The 22,097-nt window shown below is 41.8% G+C and overlaps 1 protein-coding gene across 1 annotated transcript in view; it reads left to right on the top strand.

The window, feature by feature from the left end:
• Positions 1-22,097, top strand: part of POU6F2 (POU class 6 homeobox 2) — a 37,364-nt gene that overhangs the window by 5,817 nt on the left and 9,450 nt on the right. The window contains exon 3 of the mRNA XM_023738323.1: positions 16,179-16,347. Within this exon, the coding sequence (XP_023594091.1) occupies positions 16,179-16,347 (169 nt within the window). The remainder of the gene's footprint in view (positions 1-16,178; positions 16,348-22,097) is intronic.

Consider the following 22,097-nt stretch of genomic DNA (forward strand, 5'->3'; position numbering starts at 1 on the left):
AAAAAAAAAAAAAAAAAAAATGAGTTAGCAACATTCCGGGTAATGAGAACAGCAAAGGCAGAGAAATGTGAAACAGGAAGTAGTGTTAAGACACAGGAGAAGGGTCCATGTGACTAGAGCACAGAGGGAAGGAAGCTGAGGACGGTCACGGAAGGGCTCCATAACCAAGCTAAAAAGGATGGACTTGGTCTCTGTGTGAACTATAGCATGTAACTCGGCATCTTTGTGCCCCACTTTCCTCATCTGTAAGATGGGGATACACCAGTACCTACCTCACAAAGCGGTTGTGGGCATTAAATGAGTTAATATACATAAAGTGGTTAGAACAGTGCCTGGCACCAAGTACCTATACAATCATGACGGTGGTGCTGACGCTGACGGTGATGGTGCTGATGATTTACCCTGAAGCTCTGGGACTCTCTAAGAGGTATTTAAAGAGAGGGATGAAATGCTCAGATTTATTTTTCAATAAAACAACCATGGTATCAGTATGGCGGTTAAGCTGAAGTAGTGAAGCATCTATTATAAACAAGCCACTTAAGCAAAAATACAAACAAAAATAAATGAAAGTGTGTACTGGAAGATGGTCCCAGATAGAATGAAAGAACAGTGTAGAACAAAACTCAAATTCCTAAAAAAGGCCAAACTTACTATACCAGTAGAGACCAAAGGAACCCCCGAGGCTATTGCCCTGAGATACCCTTTAAACTTGGAACGGAAGCCACTCCTGGAGGTCACCTTTCAGTCAAATAATAGATTGGCTTATAAAATAAACAACGTCACCTGTGAGTACTGTGCTCCTTTAAATAATCAATTATATGAGACGAAAGCAAAGATGAGAAGGTAGCGGGCAGGGGGCAAGGAAGCTAGATTAATGGAAACAGAACAAACAGAATGGAAATAACGAGAATGCTCACACATTGTGAAAAATGTTACCAATGTCACTGAACAATATGTATAAAACCAAAGAAACCTATTGCCATTGAGTTGATTCCAACTCATAGCAACACTATAGGACCAAGTAGAACTGCCCCATAGTGTTTCCAAGGAGTGGCCGGTGGATTTGAACTGCTGACCTTTTGGTTAGCAGCCGAGCTCTTAACCACTGCACCACCAGGGCTCCGAACAATATGTATAGAACTTGTTAAATGGGAACATAATTTGCTGTGTAAACTTTTTCCAAAAACACAATAAAATATTATTTAAAAAAAGTAAGTATGTACTAGATAGTTGAAAATAAACATCAAGAATTATTGTAAAGTTCAGGACAGGTGAGCTAGATCTGGGGTCATGAGCACATGTGAGAGCTGAAGGCACGAGAACAAGTGAGACACCCAGAAAATGTATGAGGAAAAAGGGAAGGAAGGAAGAACAAGGAGTAATCTTGGGAAACACCAGCTCTTAAGGGATGGACAAGGAAGGGAAGAGACAAAGAGAAGAAATGGCCAGATAGTAGGAGAAGAACCCAGAGAGTGAGGTGATCTACCATCTAAGAGAAAAAGAGTTTCAAAAAGTAGAAAGTGGACAACAATGTCAAATGCTGCAGAGATAAAATCACATAAAGTAATGGAAAAACATCAATTCCTCTATTTCTTTGCTGTAATATTTTAAAGCCTGGCCCATCTCTGTTTGAAACAGTTTTAAACAAGTTGTCCCATTAACTGGGTTTAAGAAGCAAAAGTCGGGCAAGTCTAAGATCCAGATGTAAAGTTGGAGGATGTTCTAATAAAGGACAGATAGTAGAGGGAAAAGGTGAAGACTAACAGTGTGTGACCTGGTAGATGGCTTTACGTGTTATTGGGGAAGCATAGAATATAGAGCAGAAAGCAAGGAAGGAGTCCCTGGGTGGTGCAAACGGTTAACTTGCTCACTGCTAACTGAAAGGTTAGAGGTTCGAGTCCACCCAGAGGCACCTTGAAAGAAAGGCCTGGTGATCTACTTCTGAAAAATGAGCCATTGAAAACCCTACGGAACACAGTTCTACTTTGACACAGATGGGGTCACCATGAGTCAGAATCAACTCGATGGCAACTGGTTAGGAAGCAAGGGAATAAAGTACAAAAGAAAGAGAAAGAAGAAAGCACCAGTCTCATTATTCGTCTGCAACAAAGCAGAAGCATCCTTCTAGGACCTCAGCTACTGCTTCCGTTTGGCTTCTGTCATGGATTGAATTATGTCCCCCAAAAAATGTGTGTATCAATTTGGCTGGGCAATGATTCCTGGTATAGTGTGGTTTTCCTGTAAATTGTAAATCCTGCCTCTGTGATGTTAATGAGGGAGGATGGGCGGCAGTTGTGTTAGTAAAGCAGGACTCAAAATCTACAAGATTGGATTGTATCCTGAGGCAATGTCTTGCGATATAAAAGACAGAAGTGAGCAGAGAGAGGGGGACCTCATACCATCAAGAAAGCAGTGCCGGGAGCAGAGCACGTCCTTTGGACTGGGGTCCCTGCGCTGAGAAGCTCCTAGTCTGGGGGAACACTGATGAGAAGGCAGAGAGAGAGAGCCTTCCCCTGGAGCTGACACCCTGAATTTGGACTTTTAGCCTACCTTACTGTAAGGAAATAAATTTCTCTTTGTTAAAACCATCCACTTGTGGTATTTCTGTTATGGCAGCACTAGATGACTAAGACAGCTTCTGATTCAACCCTAGAAACAACCCGTACTTGGCACTCAGAGCCTATGGTTGGAAAATTCATCGACTTGTTCAATAAATATAAAAATCTGTTGAATAGAAATATGCATTGACCACCGACCATATGCCAGGCACTGTGCCAAGAACCTAGGCTATGAGGGTGGGCAAGATGGGCATCATGCGCCCTACCTTCACGGGGTTTACAGTCTAGCGAGAGAGATGGAACGAGGATCTGCAGTAAGGGCCATGGATTTCACCAACACCGTGAAGATTCAGTTCATTTTTTTTAATCAAATATCAATTGAGTGCTTCTTATGTGTTCTGCTAGAGACTGGGTATAGAGCACTAGAAAAGGAAGACATGGTCCCTGACCACATGGCTCTATGTGAGTGTCCTGCAAGAGACCTCATCCAGCAAGGGAATCAGCACCAAAAAGTACAGAGCCAGGTCCAAACACACCTCCCAGCGGTGGAGTCCTTCTGTCTCACTGCCTCTGATTCTCTCTCTAAATCTAAATCACTGAGACTGTTCTCTAGCCTGCGGAGCCAAGATTCCCAGCCACCCTCTTCTACCTCAGCTTTAGCCCAGGCAGTGGTGCAAACCAAAAAACCAGTTGTTATCAAGTCAATTCCAACTCATAGAGACCCATGTGTGTCAGAGTAGAACTGTACTCCATAGGGTTTTCAATGGCTGATTTTTCAGAAGTAGATCACCAGGCCTTTCTTCCGAGGTACCTCTGGGTGGACTAAAATTTCCAACCTTTCAATTAGCAGCCAAATGCGTTAACCATTTGCACCACCCAGGGACTCCAGGCAGTAAGGCTGTTCCTGCTAAACATATCATGAAGGAATTTCCCTCCTCTCTTCAGCTAGCTTGTTTCTTTTAGTATTTACAAGCTTCCATTGGATTCTTTATCCTCTAAATCGTTTGAAAAATAAACCAAGATTATCTTTCACTGGCTTTCATCTGTTCAAAACGATCTCTAGGATTAAAAATGGGGAGATCAGCCTCTTTTAGTACAGACTGCTAAAAACTATTTCTGTCAGCAAAGCCAAGTTGCAGATTGCTAAAAAGGTGATGAATTAGTTAGAAATCATTAACATTTAATACAAAGTAGCTCTCACCCTCACCTTGAATATCAGAGGAGGGTGTGTGGGTGATAGGGTGTTGCTGTTACATAAAATTACAGCTCTAGATTGGAGGTGGAAGAGTTCTGTTGCAGAAGAAGGGCCTAACCAAGAAATGGTAAATATGAGGCAAGCCTACTGCCACTCCTCAAAATCTTGTCCACAACTGACATCATTAGTTCATTTCCACGGTCTTTCAAATGAGGCCAAAGGCATCCCAGAAGTTTTCTCACAGCACCTGTTGGTCCCTGGAATAAAACCTCATTATGACCATAGAAGCATACGCTTCCCTGCTGGCCTAACCACCACCACCGTCCTCCTCACTGAAGAATTGGAGATCTAGTGACTGGGAAGAAACAGGAGCTTCTAGGTGGTGTGCCTTGCAAATCCAACTCATGTCAGCTACAACCAACATCCCAGAGAATGAAGCTCCCCTCACCTGTGTGTGCGCACACACCTCTCAAGGCTGTGCGTGCTGAGAGAAACTCTGGGCCCAGCTGGAAAGAGTCATATGAGAACCTTCCTGAATACCCAGGCCACAGCAGGTGTCAATAAGTCCACCCCTCTTGTCCAAGGCCCATACCAGTGGTCTATCCCAGACCCAGAAAAATCAAAGGAACTGAGGATGAACATGGTCAGAAATACCAAGGAAAACGGTGGAAACAAATGAATGCTCTTATTTTGTGGTGTCAGCTCTAGCTGAACCCCTCGGCACATCTAGTAAAGTTCACAAGGTGGGAAAATCGGCAAGAGATGCACAAGTCTGAGTCCCTGATATAAAAGCCGTGCTTCTGAGAATAGCAGATCATAAAATTCCCAGAGCCAAAAAATAAAAAGCTCAGAGCTAGAGGTATAAGGATATTGCTCTTCAATTTTTTTCTTTAAATATTACCCTCTACATTGAAGAAATATAATATGGACAACCACTACAAAAATAGAGGATTTCTGTTGTACAGTAGAGAGGTTTCTCAATTCATTTCTTCATGTGATTTATGACAAGTTCTTTATTTCATAAGAGCATCATTCCAACAGTGAAATGAGTTATAAAGTACGGGAGCGGAGAGTTCTCTAACTCACAATTGGAAGGAAGCCCACCTTCATGGAGTAAACTACAGAGCTTCCTGACCAGATGACCTAGGGTGGCTTATTTTGATTTAATAAAAACCGTTACAGCATTAATTTAATTCTAATTACTGCAGATTACCAAAAAAAGGAACAAATCAGTCATAGAAGAAATACAACCAGAATGTTCCTTAGAATTAAGGCCGGCAATGCTTCTCACTTGCTTTGGACATGTCGTCAGGAAAGACCAATTGCTAGAAAAGGACATCATGGTTGGTAAAACAGAGGGTCAGTGAAAATGAGGGAAACCCTCAATGAGACAGATTGACGCAATAGCCGCAACAGGGAATTCAAACAGACCAATGATCATGAAGATGGCACAGGACCGACAGGGGCCTATGTACAGAAAACAGCGCCTATGGCAATTAGTTTTAAATCGCTGAATGATGGCTCACAGTTGGCAATGGAAACTGCAATGGCCAATAGAAACTACTTGTTAGCACCCCTCTTCAAGAGGCACCCAGGGCACGCGCCCTACCCGCCATACCTTAGTTACGCCTCTGAACCGGGCAACATTTTGTTCTGTTATACAGAAGGTCACCGTGGGTCGGAGCCAAATAGATGGCAACTAACAACAACCTCTAATTAGAAGAGCCTGAGCAAATTCTGAGTGTCAGCCAGTCTTCATGATGATTTATCTTTTCAATGATGAAAGATCGAAAAGAATCTCCAAAGTCACTGTGTTAGTTATCTAGTGCTGCTATAATGGAAATACCAAAAGTGGATGGCTTTAACAAACAGAAATTAATTTTCTCACAGATTAGGAGGCTAGAAGTTTGAATTTGAGTACCAGCTCTAGGGGGAGGCTTTCTCTCTTTCTGTTGGCTCTGAAGGAAGGTCCTTGTCTCTTTCAACCTCTGCTTCCTGGTTCCTTGGAGATCTCCAAGTGTCTTGCCATCTATCTTACCCCATCTCTACTCGCTTGCTTGTTTAATCTCTTTTATATCTCAAAAGAGATTGACTCAAGACACGCCTTACATTAATCCTGTCTCATTAGCATAACAAAGACAACCCATTCCCAAATAGGATTATAACCACAGGCATAGAGGTTAGGATTTACAACACATATTTTTGGGGGACAAAATTCAATCCATAACATTCCACCCTGTGGCTCCCAAAAATTTATGTCCTTGCCATTGTTGTGTGTATTTATTCTTCCTTTGACTAATTCTTAGCAAGAATTAACTGGAGTTATTTAGTGTCATTAAAGAGTAGAGACACTTGAAAGAAAAATATTGCAACTTTTAAAATTGAAATCTTAAAATTTTTCAAAAATTAAATACCATAGCTATAATACTTGGAGATTACCATCTGTGACAGCACTCAATTTGTCTCCAAAAATAATCTTGGTGTTGATAGGAAGCCAATGGCTTATTTAAATTAGCTCTGTAAAATGCCATGTGCTTATCCTAATCCATCCATTTTCTTTTCAAGTAAATACAAAAATATATTAGCTTAACTGTGTTTTTAAAATCAGCTTCCCTCCTCAGTCCCAGTCTGAATCAGTGGTTCCAACCTGGAGGAACTCAGAATGAGACATAAATGAGACATTTCCACAGACAAGGGGGCTTCCTAAGTGGGTGAAATGTCAATCAGTGACCTGAATACAAAGCATCCTGTTAGCCTGCCAGCCTGTATTTGGGAGCATTTCCCCTCTCTGGTCTCACCTGGTCACTCCCCACCAAGCTCAGCCACACACAGTCCACACTCTGCATGTTCTGTGGGCCTGGCTTGGAATGCCTTTTCCCACCTTTTTTGCGTGGCAAACTCCTGCTCATCCGGATTTACAGTCACCTCCTCCATGAAGCCTCCCTGCACTGCTCCCTCACCTCTGCTCCCTCCCATCCTCTACTCTATTCATTTTTGGCAGACTGCATTGTCATTATTAGTCTACACACCTTTCTGGGTCGCTAGAAGGGAGCACCTGAAGGGCGGGGACCAGGCTGATGCAACTGTGCCCACACACTGCAGAACCCAGCCCACGGGGGTGCTTGGGAAATTGTGTTTAACTTAACTGCAGCTGAATTGCAGTGTTTCATTGTCCAGAGCACCAGCATCCCAGAGCTGCTGCTGCCGAGAAGCCGGCTTAGGTCTCTGCGTGTCTTTCCCACCTGTATCTTTTGTCGTTTGCCAGTGTGTTCCAAATTAGTGCTGCTGACAGTGGGGGAAGAACTTCCAAGCAACACTGTCTTCTCTATTGATCTCTTTTCTGAATGTCAACCCACTCCTCTCCCCACCTCATTACCTCAACTGCAATTAATCCCCTAGCTTCCCCTCTGCACTAAAATCTAACTCCCGCTCCGCTATTTGTCCTTGCTGAGCTCCTGTTGTGTGTTTTATGACTGCCTTGGGCTTCTCTTCCTGTGCTTAGGCATCTCCACTGAATCCTTCTCTTCTCACTTCCTCACATCCTCCTCTGTGTCTGGCAGCAATGAAGCTACTTTCTTCTCTCTTCCGAGAGGCCACTGGCATTTGTGCCACACTTTTTCTTCTTGTTGTTAGCTGCCACGGAGTCGGCCCCAACTCATGGTGACCCCAGGCACAGTGGAACGAAATGCTGCCTGGTCCTGTGCCATCCCGGTGATTGGTTGCAGAGCAGACCATTGTGATCCATAAGGTTTTTATTGGCTGATTTTCAGAAGTAGATCACCAGGCATTTCTTCCTAGTTCATCCTAGCCAGGAAGTTCTGCTGAAACCTGTTCAACATCATGGAAATATGCAAGTCTCTACTGACAGACGGTTGGTGGCTGTGCTGTGCATGATGTGCATTGGCTGGGAATCAAACCCAGAATCGCACACAGGTCTCTTGCATGGAGGGTGAGAATTCTACCACTGAACCACCAATGTCCCTCCACCACTTACTCCCCTGCAAACGGGAGGTGTCTGTAATGAAGAATGAAATTGGGTTTCTTCTTCCAGCTTAGGTTAAGAAGATGTTTCAGGCTCATGGAATAGAGCTGGCAAGAAAGCCCAGTCATCTCCTAAACTCTGGCAAAAGACAATCCCTCCTCACTTTTGCAAACTTTCCACAAAGATCTAAAATCTCCCTGCTGTCACATTCCAAGGCCTGAAGACTTTTCAACTTAGATTGTCCTAATGTCAATCCTACAACTTTCAGCAAATCTGACACCTCTACTCTTGTCCTGTTGACAGTAGAATGAACTCTCCAATAACACTCATGCATTCATTATGTCCTTTTTATTGTTAATCTGTTAAAAGTAAATAAATAACCCACTGCCATTGAGTCCATTCTGACTCATAGCGACCCTATAGGACAGAGTAGAACTGCAAAGGTTCTTACAAAATCTGGGTTCTGCCTTCTCTTGTCTAGGCATAATAAATCCACTTTCTTTACCCTTATTCTAAGAGACTAACACATTGCCATCAAGTCAATTCCAACTCATGGCGACTCCCATGTGTGTCAGAGTAGAAACGGTGCTTCATAGGGTTTTCAGTGGCTGATGTTTTGGAATTAGATGGCAAGGCCTTTCTTCTGAGGTGCCTCTCAGTGGACTGGAACCTCCAACCTTTCAGTTAGCAGCCAAGCACATTAACCATTTGTACCACCCAAGGATGTCTGTTCTAAGAGAAGTTCCTTCCAATATCTTATGAAGTCTTCCAACCAGCAGCATCAGCATCACCTGGGAACTTATTAGAAATACAGATACCTGGCCCCACCCTGAACCTACTGAATCATAAATTCTGTGGGTGGGGCCCAATGATTTGTGTTTTAACAAGCCCTCCAGGTGATTCTGTCACTTTGAGGACTAAGGTGCGCCTGACCCAAGCCATGGTGTTTTGAATCACTTCATATCTATGCGAAAGCTGGACAATGAATAAGAAGACTGAAGAAGAATTGATGCCTTTGAATTATGGTGTTGGCTAAGAATATCGAATATACTATGGACTGCCAGAAGAACAAACAAGTCTATTTTAGAAGAAATATAGCCAGAGTGCTCCTTGGAAGTAAGGATGGCGAGACTTAGTCTCACGTACTTTGGACATGTTATCAGGAGAAAAAGGACTAGTCCCTGGAGAAGGACATCATGCCTGGTAAAGTAGAGGGTCAGTGAAAAAGAGGAAGACCCTCGATGGATGGATTGACACAGTGGCTGCAACAGATTCTGGTGCATGCGAAATCTTGAGAACCACTAACTTAATTTCTTAAGCTATTATGGGGCCTACAACAAAACAGTACAAAGAAAAATGCCAGCCAGTGCATGGAGGGTAGGGAGAGTCACAATGATCTTCCTGCATGCTCTTGCTTCTGCTAAGACCTCTCAACGTTCTATTCACTTTCTCCATTCCACCACATGGGGGATGTAGCTATGGTTTATTATGGCAACCCGATCTATCTGTAAAAGGCTAACAGTTTACATTTTGCCTTTGCATATTTGGAGGGTTCCCCCTCCCAAATGAATTTCTCTATATTTAACCCCATTTGAATTTTACTGTTTCTATGCATTCGCTTTTCCAACTGTCTAGCACATTCTGCATTTTATTCCATGTTCCAAGACACTTGCCACCCCCACTTATTTTTATATCGATTGTGAATTTAATTAGAAGATGCTTTATCCCAGGAACTAAAACATTATTAAAGATATACTGCATTACACATGAAAGATATATGGGGAGCAGTGGCACAGAAAATCTAGAAAGCTTTTAAAGCGTGCTTTTATTTGAGTCTATTTTTGCTGAATATATTAAACACCTTGGCAGTGCCAGCCAACACAAACAAACCAATGAAGCCAGCCTGTGAGAGCCAGCAAGAAGTACAAAACTTTTCAGACTCTGACCCCATTCCTCCCTATTTCGCATCCTATGTATAGGATGGACTTCATTCCCTTCTCCTCTGGTTAATGCAAAACCCCAGGCTAACATGAACTGTCCCTTCCCTCTCCTACTTTCTTATTGACTTTCCCTGCTCTGAGCCTATTTACATCTGACTCATAGCCTGAAGGAAACTTGGTGGTGCAGTGGTTAAAGCGTTCGGCTGCTAACCGAAGGGTCAGTGGTTCAAACCCACCAGCTGCTCCACAGGAGAAAGATATGGCAGTCTGTTTCTGTAAGGATTTACAGCCTTGGAAACCCTATAGGGCAGTTCTACTCTGTCCTATAGGGTTGCTATCAGTCAGAGCCAACTCAACGACAGCGGGTTTGGTTTTTTTGGTCACAGCTTGAAATAGGGCAAGAAAGCAATTAGTTATCTCAACCTAGAAGGAGATAAGGAGCCCTGGTAGTGCAGTGGTTAAGAGCTCAGGCTTCTAACCAAAAGGTTGGCAGTTCAAATGCACCAGCAGCTCCTTGGAAACCCTACGGGGCAATTCTACTCTGTTCTATGAGTCAGAGCCAACTCGATGGCATCCAACAACAGAAGAAGGTAAATTCTAGCTTCTATTTAAAAAAAAAAAACAACCTATTGCCATAGAGTCCAACTCATGGCGACCCCAAATGTGTCAGAGTAGAACTGTGCTCCACAGCGTTATCCATGGCTAGTTTTTCAGAAGTAGATCACCAGGCTTTTCTTCCCAGGTGCCTCTGGGTGGACTCGAACCCCCAACCTTTCTGTTAGTAGCAGAGCATGTTAACTGTTCCCATCAGTCAGAGACTCCATAGGCAGTCGAGTCAAGATGTAGTGAGTAAATAGTAGTATGACATATAAACAGGAAATAATACAGAGAAAGTAAGTTTAGGGTACTAGAAATAACTCAAGTTCATTATACCAAGCAAAGGGCAATCTCTATGCAACTCCAAATGTGTCTCCAGAATACAGTAAAATCAAAATAATATTTTTGGATAATCCTCTAGCCGCCTGAGAATCCTTTGTTTTCTTAAAAACATAAAAGTTTAAATACATTAGGACCTGTAGAGAATAATTTCTAAACCAATAATTAAACTATTAAAATTTCATATTTACAAGAAACAAATGAGATGTGTTCAAATTGATAGGCATAATGATCTACACTAAACCAAAAAAACCAAACCCGTTGCTGTGGAGTTGATTCCGACTCATAGCAACCCTATGCTAAAAACCAAAAACCCAAACCCATTGCCAACGAATCTATTCTGACTCACAGCGACCCTATACTAGTGCTGATCAATTCTAAAGTGCAGCTCATCATGAGCTTTCCATGTGAACCCATCTCATTTGTCCCCATACTTCCCAACTAGAGCTTCCTATGGTTACTCTGACTTCTAGCCACTCACCTGCAATGCTAGACCAGAGCTGAGAGCCCTGTGTGATCCAGGTAAGTCATTCAGTCACGTCTTTGTTTCCTCCTCTATGGTGGTATCACCAACACCTAGCAAAGAGGGCTACTGCCAGAATTAAAAACAATAGATGTTAAAAACACGTGGGAGGAATTCAATAAATGGGACCCATATAGTTGGCCTTTCAAGATTAAGGCAATGTAATAAAACATTTCCCTTTATAGAAGCTTCTAAGTTTCCCTTTCTCTCCATTTAAGGAATAAGTTTATGCTCATGCTTTAGTTATTCCCTAACTCCCTACATTTTCTTTGCATAAACTATTCCAGTTGTTGTGGACAGTTATGTTTTGAATATTTACATATCTATTTCTTTAGCCAATGATTAGGCAAAATTAAAGAATATATGATTTTCACAGTTAAGTCAGTATCTGAGAAAAAACATAATTAAATAAAACTAAATAACATTTTCCTAGTGCTGTTTGTTTAAAGTATATTAAAATTTTATGTTGAACCACAGAGTTGTTTCATGAAGTAGTCTTAATCTCTGCTTTGTATTTTCTTATTTAAAGCATATATATATATTTTTTTAATATATATATATATATATAAAGCCTAAATTGTTTCAGCATAAAAAGTAAAGATTAATGCACCAAAAATATTAAACTAAGAATATCAAATTTTAGTTTGATATTACTAATGCTAGGTTTCATATTTTACCCAAAAGAATTGTAGTTTTAGGACAGGAGATAACAGAAGTGGTATTTCTACTGTCCTCTGTCCCTGAGTAAGAGTTATAAAAGAGAGGTGGATCTCTAGGCTGTTCTATCAGGGTTAGCAGTGATTCTAGAATTAACAGATACATGTCTACACTGGCAAGTGGAATGGGACACAGGGGCTCCATTGGGATGCTACTGTTTATATAATCTTCCCGATTCTTGACAAGTAAGAACATTTAAGAATTTTTATTGGTCTTTCTGAACTGTCTGGTTGAACTCTGGAGGGTAAGCAAGAAACCAGTGTCCTTAACAAAAAAATGCTTATTTAGCTTGGATTCTTTCTTAGATTCTTAGGAACCTTAGATTCATCTCTCTCTTTGACTGTGTAGACGTAGAACAAGTTCTTAAGAGAACTATTTTATTTTCCTCTCGAATTTCTTCTCCTGCATAGCTTAATGCATAAGCCCCCTCTTACTTCAGGGACTACAGCGTGAGATGCAGCCTAGTAATTTTTCCTTTACTGCATTGCGTGTGAAGGAGAAATATTTAAATTGATTATTGTCTTATTCAGTTCCTTGATGGTATTTTACCACACCCAGGGCCAATAAAATATTGATGGAATGATAAAACTGAAGACTACCTCATGATTCAGTAACTCAAACTGTAAAACGCTTTTGTCAAGTAGCAGTATTTAGAAGGACAGCTCAATAGGTTAGCCGGAGTAGACTGACATGCAAATATACATCACATTTTATTAAGCAAATTAAAAATAGATTTAATCTTTAATGTGTGTCCCTACAGAATAAAATTTACTGGATTCAATTGTTGATTATGTGCTCAGCAGATTGGCTAATTACTTTAAGCAGTTGCTTGATGCATATTAATGTGGGTTCCCATGTTGATTATTACTACCTTTGCATCACTATCTAGCCTCCTCTTAGCACAGTTGAGTAACAATAAGGGTACTTACTTGAAATCTACCTGCAGGCAATTCTGTAGGAGGGGCCACCTTGGCATCCCGGGAAGAACCCTGAACTAAGAGTTGGGAGACTGGGTTCTGCTGTTCAGAAGACCCCATGGCCTTGGGCCAGTCATCTGTTACTTGTCATTAAGTGCCACCGAGTCAGTTCTGACTCATAGCAATGCTATGTACGATAGAACAGAACAATGCTTGGTCCTTCGCCATCCTCATTATTGTTGCTATGCTTGAGCCCATTGTTGCAGCCACTGTGTCAATCCATCTCCTTGAGGGTCTTCCTCTTTTTCTCTGACCCTCTACTTTATCAAGCATGATGTCCTTCTGCAGGGACTGGTCCCTCCGGATAACATGTTCAAAATATGTGAGATGAAGTCTTGCCATCCTCACGTCCAAGGAACACTCTGGCTGTACTTCTTCCAAGGCAGACTTGTTCATTTTTCAGGCAGGCTATGGTGTATATTCAGTATTCTTCACTAACACCATAATTCAAAGGCATCAGTTCTTCTTCAGTCTTCCTTATTCATCTAACTGGTGTCTTCAAATTTAAAATTCTCATAATCATGCCAGGCATATCTACCTCGTAAAGATGTCACCTGGATTAGGTGAGCAAATGCATTACCACGGGGAAGCAGAGGGGAAAAATAGCTCCTTAAGCACATTCTCCAAAGTAGCACTTTACCAACAATTGTTTTAAAGGCAATATGAAAACTTAATGGAAAAAACACTTTAGGAAACTACAAAGACCGACAATCCCAAGTCTTGACTAGGATGTAGAGCAAATGGAATTCTCATACATGGCTGGTGGAAATATAAAATGGTACAACCACTTTGGAAATCAGTTTGGTAGATTCTTTAAAAGTTAAAAACGCATTTACGGTATGATCCAGTAATTCCATTCCTCAATATTTACATAAGAGAAATGAATACAGAAGGATACACAAAGATTTGTACATAAATGTTTACAACAGCCTTATTCATTAAACCCCCTTAATAGCCCAAATTGTAAACAACTCAAATGTCCATCAACAGATGAATGGATAAACAATTGGCTGTTTATCTACAGTGGAATACTATTCCATAATAAAAGGAACGAGCTACTGATACCCACAACAAGATGGATAAATCTCAAAAGCAGTATGCCAAGCAAAAGAAGCCAGATATTAAAATTGTACCTACTGTATGATTCCACCTCTAGAATCATGCCAGACAAATCCATAGTGACAGAAAGCAGATCAGCGGTTGTCTGGGACTGGGGGCTGGGGCGTATTGATTGCAAAGGGGATGAGAGGACTTTATAAGGTGATTAAAAGGTTCTATATCTTGACAGAGGAGCCCTGGTGGCCCAGTTTTTAAGAGTTCAGCTGCTAACCAAAAGGTCAGTAGTTCGAATCCACCAACCACTCCTTGGAAACCCTATGGGGCAGTTTTACTCTGTCCTATGGGGTCATTATGAGTCGGAATCGACTCAGCGGCAACAGGTTTCGTTTGGTTTTTGGTATCGTGATTGTGGTGGAGGTTTCATTTGACAAAACTCATAGAACTGGATGCTTAAAATGGGTACGTTTTAGTATGTATAAATTATATCTCAATAACATTGACTAAAAAAAAAAACCGAACAAACATACACACACATTGGGAAAGCAATGAAAAGGTGAAGTTGAAACAGCTCAGGCTGGCCCTTAGATACTGAGAAAATGTCCAAGGATTGGTGCTTGTTTTGCGGTTTGCTCTGCTCCCAGACTGTCTCCCTTTTATAAAAATCTTGCCATATCATGCATGAGACTGAGTTCGATTCCCAGCCAATGCATCTCATGCTCAGCCACCAACCGTCTGTCAGTGGAAGTTTGCACATTGCTATGATGCTGAAGAGGTTTCAGCAGAGCTTCCAGACTGAAATGGACTAAGGAGATAGGCTTGGAGATCTACTTCCAAAAATCAACCAATGAAAACCCTGTGGATCACAATGGTCCGATCCACGACCAATCATGGGGATGCTGCAGGGCCAGGCAGCTTTCCTTTCTGTTGTACATGGCTTCACCAGGAGTCAGGGGCCGACTCAAGGGCAGCTAACAACGTACCTCTCTGAGTGTGATGATGGATGTGAAAGCACTTTGTAAACCACGAAGTGCTGTACCTGGGGAGACGGGTGGAGGGTAAAATTACCCAATTGACAAAGGCGGCTACTGCTGAGGGCACCCCCAGGCCTCCACGAGGACCCAGCACCGAAATCATTTCCCTTTCCTCTCTCTTTCCTTTCCTCGGCTGAGCCCCTCTTCCCTCTCAGAGCACAGTCCTTTAATAACCCGTGAAGGGAATGATGAATAAAGGTACATGAAGACATTTCATTCTTACATGTGGCATCGTGGCTAAGAGCTCAGGCCCCAGAGTGATTCCAGCTGCAGCACAGTAGCTGGAAGAACCTATAAAATCACTTCACCTCTCTGTGCCTCAGCTTCCTCATCTGTAAAGGAGAAGTAAGGATAGCACCCACATCACAGGGTGAGGAGAGAATTACACGAGATGGGACAGGAATGCCCTTAAGACATTGATTGTTACAGAGTAAGAAAGCAATTAACTGGTAGCTACAAACATTACTGGCTATTGTTGTTTTGAGGAGGCCCTGGGAGGTGCATATGGTTAAGTGCTCCACCGCTAAACAAAAGGTTGGAGGTTCAAGTCCACCCAGAGGTGCCTTGGAAGAAAGGCCTGGCCATCTACTTCCAAAAAATCATCGATTGAAAACAGTATGGAGCACAGCTCTACTCTGACACACATAGGGTTGCCACGAGTCAGAGTCGACTGTTTGGTTTGTCCCGACTCCTCTAATTTCTCTCTTAATTTTCTGTAGGCTATCAGAGAGCATTTTTCCCAACTCCACAGTAATCCATCCAGACTCTTCTGTCAGGAGAACAGAAAGTTCCTATATCATACACACTTTACCTAAACTGGAACTTTCCCTAAATCCCAGTGATAGAGGATATAATGGTTTGGTGCAGCCACGCAAAGTTTGAGCTTTGCATTCCAAGTTGATTGTAGGCGCTATATTTATCTATACATATCTGAGAAGCCTGTCAAGTCAGCTATGATTGTATAGCAGAATGGGTCCCGCCAGAAGCCATGGTGGAGAAATGTAGAAAATTGGATGCTCCAGCAAGCCAAGTAGGGAATTAATAATATATTTAGAATTACTAATAAAATGCTTGTCAAGTAAGCGACAACATACTACATACATAAAAATTCTCGCCTATTCTGTAAACTATGCACGTTTCCTGAGAAGTGTATATCCTTGGAAATAAAATGATTCAACTCCATCTGAAACTTCTGTTTCCTTGGAGTTTTTCCCCTAATTTTTCATTCATTTGTGTATTTTTTACATTCCCCCGATGTAGCTCCACCAACCCTCCCAGACGTCAGTGGGTCAAGCAGCCTCCCAAAGCAACCTTCTGCACCTGGCTCCCAGCCAAGCCTCCATGTCTCAAAGTCCCGTCCGGCAGGCTTCCTCTTCTTCCTCCTCATCCTCCTCTTCTTCAGCTTTGAGCGTGGGCCAGTTAGTCAGCAGTAAGTATCCTTTCTGGCTCAGTTTAACACTGTGGCCTTCTCATTGCCTATTTGCAATCTCTTCCCTTCCCCCTTCCCTACTTCCTCTCCTCTCTCTCTTCCTCTCTCTCTCTCTGTGTCTCTTTCTCAGCCCTGCAGAGGGGTTCCTTGGCTCTGCTATATAGGCCGATATTGGGATGTAGTTTGTGCCCACGATCAGAGGGCTCCCCCAAAACACACCCGTCCTTGATTAGTGCATGTACTGGGTGTGGGGGGGGGGCATCTTAAGAGGCCCCTGATATGCTTAGTCAGTCCTGCCTCTTCCAAAGGTAGAAACTGATCAGCTTGCAGGGCATGAGCCACACAGCTCAGAGCTGAAATAACCAACAACAGGCACTCAGCCTGCAGGTCAAGCTGCATTTCTGTGCTTTTTGAAGTCCCCTGCTGTTCTATTTGTAGGTGTCAGAGGAAATAAAAGAGAGCTTGCCTGTGGGCGGGTGGGTGCGTGTGCACAATGAGCCACCTCCAGGGGCATGTCGGGGGAGCTACCTGGACTGGAAGCAGATGGAAAATCTCTGAACCACCACGTAACACAAAATCAGTCTGTAAATCTGCCTCTTGAGTAGGCCATATATATATAATTTTTAGAAATGGTATTTGGGCCTAGGTGAAGACCGCATATTTATACTTGCAAATAGAAGAATGCTAAGATGAGGGAGATAAAGATCTAATTTAATGTCTATTATTCACCTTTGGTGCAATTTTTGCCTATATATAAAATCACAGTATGTGTGCATAGATTGTTATTCACCAGGGACCAATTATCCAGGCCTTTAAAGGATTAAAACAATGTATAGGCATCTATGCCATAAAATGAGGACTCACGTGAGTAACTGTGTTTGGTCAAGTGCCGTGAATGACCTGTTATAAAAGAAATAGGAGAGATCCTCACACATCATGGGGGTAAGTCTAGTAACACAAAGCAAAATGGAGGGTTTTTATGTCCTCCCCACCACAATCACTCATCCATATCACCATATGGATAATTCAGGCAAGACAAATGCCTATGGAATGGAGAAGAGAATGAAAAACTATAGAAAGATATTAAAATGCCCAGGTACGTCAGTGTACTAAGCTGGATGCTCTTGATCTTAAAGATGGTTCAGCATCAAATCGTTTCAGAGGACATATGGAGTTTTCCATCAGTTATTTTAGAAACCTGCTTATTTGGGCTAGAAACTCTAGTCTTACTTGAATAAAATCATGGAAAAAATAAACAAACTATAACCAGGTTTTTCCCAATAAGACCTATTTCATACAGTTGTTGTAAGGATTAAATGGGACAATGAATGCAAAGCCACTAGAACAGTGCCTGGTACATGGTAATCATGTTATAAATTTAGCCATTAATAGTTAATATTATCATTTCAGTTTGTATTAAGCCTAGCCCAGGCTCTATAATCCAACCGGCCTGAGATTGAATCCCCACTCCAGCTTACTAGGATTGTCTTCAGCAAACCCATTCCTGAACTTCTCTGAATATGTTTCCTCATCTGTAAAACTGGTTCATATATCACCCACATCATAAGGTTGAAAGAATTGAATGAGATGGTTTATATCAGCACTTAGGATGTTGTCCGGCAAATAATAAGTGCTCAGTAAATGTTAACAGCCATTATTCTGAAAGCATTTGTTCAAATGGAGTGCTCATCCCGGGAAAAAATTCAAACTTTGTTCCAACTCAGTATTCTGTATAAGGTACTGCAAGATACTCTGTAAATGGCAACCAGGTCATAGGACACACAGCTAAGGTTTGGTCCTGAAAGAAAAGAGACCTAGGCCAACCATCTTATAGAGAAGAAGTAAGTTAAATATAAAATAAAAGTACCGTCCACCCCACTACTACGCTATTTTACACAAGGTGAATGTTCAATATATGTTAGGTGGACGGATGAATGGACAGACAGACAGGTGGGTGAATGGTACTAGGTAGTCTCTAGTCACTTGTCTCAACTGGGCAAGAAATGATGAGTCCTTTTCAAAAATCAAGAACCTCCCTAACTACAAGGGTGCTTGATGGGCCAGATGGAATTTCAGTTGCATAGTAACCAACAGAACATCTCAGTTCAAGCTTTAAAATGAGGGAGTCATATTACAATCTTCGATGTGAGATATAAAGAACCGGGGAGGGAGAAGCCTTTACCACACACACTTGAAACAGAAAACTTGAAACTCATATACAGAAAACTGAATGAGAAGCCCACGCTAACTCTATGTGGTCTTCTCTTTCTGTTTGAGAGGTTCTAGCAATACCACCAGAAGTCCCTGGATGGCGCAAACAGCTAAGCACTTGACTACTAACCAAAAGGTTGATGTTCGAATCCAACCAGAAGCGCCTCAGAAGACAATCCTGGCTATCTGCTTATGAAAGATCACAGCCATGAAAACCCATGGAGCTCAGTTTCACTCCGTACCCATGAGGTTGCTATGAGTTGGAACTGACCCAAGGGCAACAGGTTTGGTTTTTTTTGGGGAGCAATACCACCAGGGGTCAGACTGTGAAGCAAACCTATTGCTGAACTTCAAACAGTTGCTACAGATTTTGAGTCTATTGCTTAGTTAATTCCCTTCGGTCTCAAAACCCAACTACAGAATGAGTAATACCTGGATCATTTTCTGATCCTGATAACCCTCAACAAACCTCTGTTAGAGCCTTCGTTGGTAACGTAGCATTTTCAAAGCACTTTCACTATTTTACTCATTTTGATTTTCACAACAGGGTAATATAAATCTTCATTTTGGGATATTGAAACTTGCACTAAGTAAATCCTAAAAAGTTAACCCATCTTGACTATCTTATATGAGAGGGGTCAGTTTCAGTCATACCTAGAGACTGTGAATTTCCCTGTGTGACAAATCTCATGGATGACAGAGCCAGGAAGAGAACCCCAGTTGTCTGACTCAAAGCGAGGTGCACATTCTACACAGTGCAACTGCCTTAAAACACAGGACTTACACATGGATTTTTATCCATTGAATTTTTGATGACATAAATATATCATAGAACCTAAATATTTTTCAAACGATGTTTTAAAAGCTTGGGTCCATGCCTTATAATTACAGCACAGAATTTTCTGTGAGCCAATATGAAGAAAGAAATGAGACATCTCACATGTTTTGAAATTGGTATTCAAGAATGAAATATGCATTTAAAATTCTTTTTCTCTGAGATGAAACTTCACCCAGTCTGTAAATAAGCAAATTTGGGAGACCCAACCACGTATTTCAAATGTAGTTGTTATGCAGGTTAAATTGCAGAGAAAAAGAAGGGCATTTCAGGAGAAGCCAGTCAATTGAAAAAGAAAAAATACTTATTGAGCACCATGTATATACCAGGCACAGAGATAGAAAGCAAGAAAGCAGAAACAAGCAATCTGTGGTCCCTGCCCTGGGGGAGGTCCTGAACCGGGGGCAAAGAAACAGAGATACAATAAAGGGAAATAAAAGCTATGATTTCAACATATATACAGGGGCTATGACAATATAGTAAATAGGTACCTCAGTTTTAAAGGCTGAGAAAAACAGGACTCCTAAGAGTACATAATCCTTGAACTGAATTGGATGGTTAATTGGCCAACACATCCCCCCAGTAAACCAAGGTCATAAATTTGAATGAGGTCAAACTGGATTTGAACCTTTGGTCAAAGTCATGGTCAATAAATCTTCCATGCCGTGGTCATAGACTCTAACTCTAATGTTGGCCAGCCTGCCATTTTCCCAGATTAACTAAAGTGGATCATCCAAACATCTTCCCCACTCCAGGCAAAGGAATGCAGAGTTAATGCCTTAGTAATGATAGTAGGATACACTTGTTTTTACAATCCTGGCTTGTAAGCTTCATCCTTAGACCTCAAAGGACTGATAGTTAGTCCCAGAAAAACCAAAGCCATAAAGAGAACATAAAGATGCCTAGGGGTAGCTGACAATGCAGGGAAATCCCTGGCTCACATGATTGCAATTCACACCATTTTCTACAACCCAGTGAAGTCACCATACTGCAAGTATGCTGCTCTCCCAAATTGTACTGCACGTTCCCAAATGGTTCCTTGTTTCTCAGAAATGTTTGGTAAATATGCCCATTATTTGCTGTGAGACTAGCCCTAAAAAAGCAGATGGATGTTTACTTAAGGCAGTTAATTCATAGTTGGCAGCTTCTTTAAAGATGCATATTTCTCCTATAACAATCCCACAAGTATGGGTCATAGAAGGATGGTGTTGATGGATGGTGACTGCTCAGCTAGTTTAACATCCGTTCATACTCATGTCCAGGCTGACACGAGTAGCTAAACTTAAAAAAGAAAATCTGTCCTAGTCCATCCTGAGCACTCAATTCAGTATGGGCCCAGTGATCATGCAACCCAATTGTATAGAACAGGTTTGATCTTACACAATTTGCATTCAGCCCCCCATAAAAATCCTTTTACATTTTAGTCCACTCATTTCAGATTTGATTGGGAAAAGCCATCATTTTACTTCTGAGTCACTACCAATTTACAATTCTGATTTATCCTAAATCTCCAGGCCAGTTAAAACCTGTATAGGTTGATCTTCTGGCTGCTCTAGCAAGGGTCAGATTTAGGGTGGGCCCTGGCAGTATTTATTTAAAATACTAGGCTGACTTAATCTGGATAAAACGTCTCTAAAAGGTGCCACCTGGTTAAAAGTGTTGGATCTACCTTCCGGGGATCTAACGGTTCCTCCTGAGTTTCCCATCAAGGTGGCCTCAGATTCAACCTTAAAATTAACCCAACCTCCCTGGGGCCAGGAGAATGGATGATGGAAAGGCAGAGTGACCTATCCCAGGGTGGAATCTCAACCTCTGAGCTAGATTTCAAGGTAAAGTGCCATTCCAAGGGAACCTCCAATTACCACATTCACCTCTTTCTTCCCCTCCTCAACCAGAAAGGTAAATATCCCTTATGGAAGGAGAACTGTTTGAGCAGTGGGAGAAACCTCAAGGGTTTAAGACACAAATGTTAGGATCAAAAAAAAATAGCACTAGTCTTTTGATTCTAAACATCTTACAGACACCATCTAATGAATTTTCCAAACGTATGAAGACAAGTTCCATAGGTTATATCAGGATAAAACTACTATTTGTCCAGGGATGGACTTCTTCTTGGATAAGGAGACCGTTTGTAGTCTTGGAACCCATGGGAAAAACCACAATAATACAGTTGTCCATCTCCCTTTTTATGGATGAGAACATGAATATAAAGACAGCTGAGGAGCTCACCTCCAGCAATCAACAAATTGCACAATCAAAGATACGCTGAGTTTTCCTCCCTGGTTCTTTGCCAATAGTCCATAACCCTGTTTAAGTTTCACAAGAATCCCAATCTTATCCCCTCTATATGTAGAACCAGGAAGAAGGCAAAAGTGAAATGTGTGAGGGGAGGAAGAAGGAATTCAACTTCCTGGGTGGTGAATGTTTGTTTGGGGGCCTCTTGGAAGACATGGGGCTCAGTGGCATAGACTCCCATCTCTCTGAGCATTAGAATGAGATTATTGATAATCCACACAATACTGCTCAACGCATCGGGCTAAAAGTCCACGGCTTTCCTTTTGACTGACTCTTAGTCAGTGATCTGGCAAAAAGGAGCCTGCACCATCACACATATAGAATTAGCTCCTGGTCTCAGGGAACTAATTAGGAGGCATAAAAAATAAAGGCAGCAGGAGAAGGGAAAAAATATGACAGAACCATTTTA

The sequence above is a fragment of the Trichechus manatus genome, unplaced genomic scaffold (assembly GCF_000243295.1).
Source record: "Trichechus manatus latirostris isolate Lorelei unplaced genomic scaffold, TriManLat1.0 scaffold00114, whole genome shotgun sequence".
Classification (NCBI taxonomy): domain Eukaryota; kingdom Metazoa; phylum Chordata; class Mammalia; order Sirenia; family Trichechidae; genus Trichechus; species Trichechus manatus.